We start from the raw sequence: 6,126 nt of genomic DNA, 5'->3' as shown, positions 1-6,126 counted from the left end.
CTTACAATCATACCGTGATACACGACACAGTGACCTGTAAAGGTGCGCGAGACAAGCTGACCCCCAACTGTAACTGCTGATCTGATCAAAATTTTGGAGCAGTGGTAGATATTTCGCGGAGGCATATGCCGTCGACTTATCCGCAAAGAGGGTGGTACCCAGCAGACAAAAGATGTGACACCTAACATAGCGCATAACAGACTCCCTGGTGTCCAAAGGCTGTGTGTCTCTAATATGACAAACCCATGAAAGATTTATGTAGCTATTGGAGGAACTGCTCAATTGGGATTCATTGCCGAATATTGCGAGGCTGTGGGTGACCAAGAAGTCGTGACTACTATCGGTCCAACTAGTCACAACCTCTCCGTCAATCGGTACGCTGAATATGTATAACACGTCCTCAAGTGTCACTGTAACCTCACCCACTGGCATTACAAACGTATGTGTCTCCCGCCGCCACCATTCAACAAGAGTAGCTAGCATCGCGGAATGCTCTCTGATCACTCCAACTCTCGGAAGTTGGTAGAATCCAGTGGTTCATAAGGCTTGTTTAACATCCGGATGGCACGTCTCCGGTTGGTCAAGCTTATGGGGCAGAAGATTCCTATTAGCTTGGTAAAGTCCAACCACAAAAAAAATTAATTTAATAAATAGCAAAAAAAAAATAAATTAATAACAAAAAATAAAATAATAATTACAAAAATTTAAATTTATTATATTCACATTCATCTTTTTTATTAATTTCATTAATAAAGTCATTTTATTAATTGAAACATAACATAAAGTAAAAATAACATTAATTAAATAAATAATAAAATAATAACAACATACTAACAACACAAAAAAAAAGAAAAAAAAAGCCTAACATTAATTTCGAAAAAAAAATAGCTTAACATTGATTTCGAAAATACCCTATCAATTCACTACAACTTCTCATAATAATATTTATTCAAATAATTATACTAATAATAATACAATTTAAATGCAAGTACTAAATTATTTCCGATTAATAATAACATCATAATAGAATATCCAGTAAAAGAAATTAACAAATTTATCTTATTAAATAACTTCAATAAAAAAATTTCTAAATTTATTAAATTACTACAACTGTTAATAATAATATTAATTCAAATAATTACACTAATAAAATACAATTTAAATACAAAATTTTATATTATTTTCGATTAGTTGTATTATTTTCGATTGATAGTAATATCATAATAAAACTGCTGATAACAATATTAATCCAAATAATTACACTAATAATAATACAACTTAAATACAAAATTTTAAATTAACAAAAATACTAAACTTATATAATTAGGCTGTCCCAAATAATTAACAACATGATCTTCTGGAGACATATAATTACGTACCATTTTTTCAATTAACACACTAATTAATCTCACTCTCACTCTCAAAAAATATCATCTCTTCCCTCTCAGTAACTATCAAAATCCTCCGTCCATAACTCTCTCAACCCTCTCACCAAATCTTCCTTTCATGCAGCGAATGAACACCCCACCTCCTTTTAAAGCCTTTAACGAACCCATTCTTTGGCTTTCCAGGAATATGATGGTCGCGTGCATGGAGACCACCCTGCCAAGTGGGCAATACATAGGGTGTGTGGTGCTAGGGAAGTGACACGTGGCTGCGACGCATGGTTTCAGATTCCGTGCTACTACAACATGTGGGTTTCGTGTTGCATGCATGCTCGAAACGTGGCTTGGAATCTCTGCGATGGGGACATGGGAAACAAGCAAGGAATCACTGCACAGTCAATACGCAGGTTGCGTGGTGCATGGAGGCTCGACAAGTGGCAAATCTCTGCGCATCTCTGCTTTGAATATTTGCAAAAGCTGATGTTTTTTGAAAAATTAACACGTTTAATGCGTTTTAAAATTGTGTTGTCTAACATTCTACATTTTTGCAAAATACCTCAAAAACTACTATTAAAAAAAATCATCCATCTCTTTTTATATATAAAATAATTTCTGATTTTTTTTTAGTATTTGTATTTTATTTATTGTAAAAGAAAATTTTTTTAGGCTCGAGATATATGCCTCATAAGATTTCAGTTGTCAATGTTGAATTGACAATTGCTATTTGTACATTGTCTTTTCAATGATTATGTAGCAATATAAACCAGCATATGTGTTCATATATATAGAATATAAAAATATTCATTCATGCATGCATGTAAATTATGTAGAATTACACGCTAATTTGAAAGCTATTTATCATACATGTTTGTTATTGCTCGTAAGTGAACTGTATTATATTTTTAGGGTTTCGATCTTATTTCACCTACAAAGTGGATTTGAGAATATTATATTATGGAAAACTTTTCACGTATACCAGCCACTTTAATGATATCTTGGTGAACCATGTACGGATTTGGTGACGAGTATGAATGTTGTCGTGTTGCGGGAAGTGCAATAATGGCAAAAATGTGCATGAAAGGATAGCATAATGACGACTAAGGGCACTTCCGAGTGAGGGGCACATTTTTTTGTAAATGGAAAAAAATATGGTGTAACACCGTAAAATGGAGGCATGGCAAAAATATTTACTGCTATGGTGTTAGAGAAAATCGTAATCTGTGTTTTAGATTTTTAAATTTTTTTATTATTTCTGAAATTTACTAAATGCAGGCAACGGATATTTTTTTTGTTAGCCCAAAACGTAGGTTGCGTCTAGGAATGGGTTTTTTGTTTTTTTTTTTTGGGAAACCCCAAAACAGTAGGTTGCGTTTTACTTTGGTCAGAAAATTTTTTTGGAAGCTACAAAACGTAGCCTGCAATTTGAATTAAAAAAATTATTTTTAACAAAAGCCTTGCCTGTAAATACGAAGCGAGACTCATGCTAGTGTCATCACTTCACTTCTATTCCTATTTCTCTTTCTTCCATATTTGAATGATACGTAGTGTGTTTTTTTGGCATTTAATAGTGTCAAAAAAGTCAGATTAGGTGAGGTTGAAGTCATGGAAGGTATTGCAAATATGCGAGTGTATTTTAAAGGTGAGATTATACCAAACACACACGACGGAGTGACTTTCGTATGTGAATGTCCGTTTTCATTTGATATTCCATGTACCATGAGTTTTGTAGAGTTGCAAAATGGTCTTTGTGAGAACATACAAAGTCACATTTCGAAAAGGGTGAGCAATATTTTGTACAGAAATCATGTACAAGTATTTGGTGGAATGATACAGTTTCAACAAATGTCCACCACTAACGACGCATGCATGTAGCGGATGTTCTATATTTATCAACAAACCTGATTTCACGTGCTGATGATAGAGCTGTACGTTGAGTTTGAACAGCATGCGGGGATGGATACGGTTGGTGACGATGTCAACGCTGATGGACTCGGGGATTTAGACTGGGAAGAAGATAACAATGACACTGAAAAGGAGTTTGAAGCCAACTATTAAGTCGATGACGAAAATGATGACAGAGACTTGGCATGCAGTCTGGCGGTACAGAATAAGGCGGATGCGATTGTAAGCCAGCACCCCTTTGGCATTCCATCTTTTATGCGGACTTTGAATCTCGAAGCCATGCATGCCCCAGAATTTTCTGAGTATGAGGATATCGGTATGTTATCTTATGGTTATTAACTAAAGTTACCACTACCATTAATTTTATTTGCCTTGTACTAACAGTGGTTCCTTCATCGTAGGTGGAGGCAATGTTGCGGCGGAAGATGGCGAGTTTAGGGTCGGAATGGAATTTGGTTCCAAGGAGTCGGTGATATCTGCAATCAAAAGCTACACTATCTCTAGAGGAGTTGATTACACTGTGTATGAGTCTGAACCACAGACATTCTATGCAAAATGCAAGGGTTATGGTGAATCCCGTACTGCTGTGTGTACTACTCGTAATACACTGGGAGAGGATGAAAGTCAATAATCTCCTTGCCTAACTGCAATGTGTTATAGCGGTCAGATCTCCACCTATTAACCCATTGACTGTAAATCTCTCCCCAGTCATGGTTCTGTACTCCTATCAACCGCTTGCAATGATCATGACCAAGGTCGAACGCCGGACCTGGTGGAAGCTGTTGCATCCCGAACGGTCGTCTAACTCGGTCTGTCGGGTGCCATTCTATGCACTCAAATGACACTAGTGGCGACTGGGTGGAGCACATAAACAAATTGGCAGCGAGGTCATCCGGAACCCCCACTCCCATATACGGCCGCCATATAAACTGCACATTAGTTTCCAAGAGGCCGATTAGAAAAATTATTCTTCTGAATAAAAACATTGGACATTAATGGTTACAACTTACATCGTCAACTACCATGTCGTCGAGTCCTCGCCTAAAATGCGCAGTAGGCCTCCGTATATATCTTGTATGTCGGCGCCAATGAGTCCACCTAACAAAAAACAGAATAATAATAATAAGAATAACAAATTAATAATAATAATAATAATAAAAATAATAATAATAATAATAATAATAATAATAATAATAATAATAATAATAATAATAATAATAATAATAATAATAATAATAATAAACAATACCGTTGCGCAAGTGGAATACCAACATCGCCGAGCTGATCGCGGGGTATAGGTGCCAGGAGCGGTATACGCTCCCATGCCCAAACAAAAAGCAGTATCAGTAGGCTATCCATCTCTTTATAGTTGTATTGTGATGCACGACACAACGATCTGTATAGATGTGCCAAACTGGCTGCCCCCCAACTGTATGCTGAAATCCGGTGAAAATTCACAAGTAGCGGTAGAAACTTCGAGTTCAATGAAGTGGTCAACTTATCCGGAAACACAACTGTTCCGAGCACGCAGAAAATGTGCGCTCGGACGTACCGCTCAATAGACTCTTGAGTGTCACACGGCTCGGTGTCTCTGTCCCGCCGGACCCATGCAAGATTAACCTTCCCCAACACGTGATCTTGCGGACCGGGCTTCCGACCAAAATATGCAATGCAGTTCTCCATAAACCCTAAACCCTAAACCCTAATATAGCTCATATCTTCCAGTGTCACCGTCACTTCACCGACCGGAAGATAAAATGTGTGAGTTTCCGGCCTTTAGCATTCCACCAAGGCACTCAATAGTGCAGAATGACCTCTCATTTCGCCTACTCGTGAAACGTGTTGAAACCCAATCAATGCCAGTGCCGCTGTAACTACCTCGTTAAAGGTCTCTGTCAGATCTAGTTTTTTAGGCAATAAATTTCTGATAGCCTGTACTTAAAAAATATAATAATCATAATAATCACAACAACATTACTCATGATAGTAATTATTATAACAAGGTTACTAATAATAACAATAATATTAACAATATAATAATGATATAATAAAAATAATAACAACAATACAAATAATAATAATAATAATAATAATAATAATAATAATAATAATAATAATAATAATAATAATAATAATAATAATAATAATAATAATAATAATAATAAAATAATTATTTAATTAACTCTACAGTATTCTATTCTATTGTTATTATCATAACATAACAGTAAACAATAAATTATTAAGAATTAATAAAAAATTATTAAACAATATTCTTTTTTTTAATTTATTATTACACAAATCACATAAAAATTAATAATAAATTATTAAAAATAATAAAAACCTTTTAAACAGTTTTATTTTTATAATTTATTACACAGTACGGTTAATATCATAAAAATTAATAATAAATTATTAAAAATAATCAAAACTTATTAAAAATAATACAAATTATTAGAAAATAATAATAATAATAATAATAATAATAATAATAATAATAATAATTATTATTATTATTATTATTATAATAAGGTTACTAATGACAATAATAACAGTAATAATAATAACGGTCAAAGTTGGGAGACATGCCGGCGTGCAAGGAGCAAGGACACGTTTCGAGATTTCGTTCCCCTCCCCTGCCAAACGCAAGTTGCGTTTTGTAGATGTTTTACTTTTTTGTCTCAGTTAAAACGTAACCTGCATTTTGCAAGTTACTGACTTCATCAGGTCCACATTTGTGGATTACACAACGAGCCACAATATACTTGCACACCACCATTTTAACTTCTATTAATAAATTAATTTCTGCAAGTGAGGACTAGAAAATTTAAAAAATAGAGAC

General features: G+C 34.4%; 1 protein-coding gene across 1 annotated transcript; it reads right to left on the bottom strand.

Annotated features, from left to right (window-relative positions):
* Positions 1–3,927: 3,927 nt before the first annotated feature.
* On the bottom strand, positions 3,928–4,970 carry LOC148564591 (serine/threonine-protein phosphatase 7 long form homolog). Its single transcript, XM_088487059.1, has 4 exons — positions 4,537–4,970; positions 4,298–4,385; positions 4,020–4,216; positions 3,928–3,931 (listed from the first exon to the last, which is right to left on the bottom strand). Exons 1-4 carry the CDS (start codon positions 4,968–4,970, stop codon positions 3,928–3,930), a joined length of 723 nt encoding a protein of 240 aa, XP_088343185.1.
* Positions 4,971–6,126: the final 1,156 nt, after the last annotated feature.

This window comes from Arachis ipaensis, chromosome B5, assembly GCF_059453495.1.
Source record: "Arachis ipaensis isolate K30076 ecotype BB chromosome B5, ASM5945349v1, whole genome shotgun sequence".
In the NCBI taxonomy this organism is placed as follows: domain Eukaryota; kingdom Viridiplantae; phylum Streptophyta; class Magnoliopsida; order Fabales; family Fabaceae; genus Arachis; species Arachis ipaensis.
Note: the sequence above shows the minus strand (reverse complement) of the source record. Positions and strands in the feature narration are given on the sequence as shown.

Bases quoted from the DNA above. Each gene is read 5' to 3' on its own strand.
- LOC148564591 (XM_088487059.1), bottom strand. From the start codon at position 4,970: ATGGAGAACTGCATTGCATATTTTGGTCGGAAGCCCGGTCCGCAAGAT. The intron at 4,386-4,536 runs GTATTGTTTATT...GTTTTTTGTTAG, and splicing joins GGTATTCCACTTGCGCAACG to GTGGACTCATTGGCGCCGAC. The intron at 4,217-4,297 runs GTAAGTTGTAAC...ACTAATGTGCAG, and splicing joins ACGACATGGTAGTTGACGAT to TTTATATGGCGGCCGTATAT.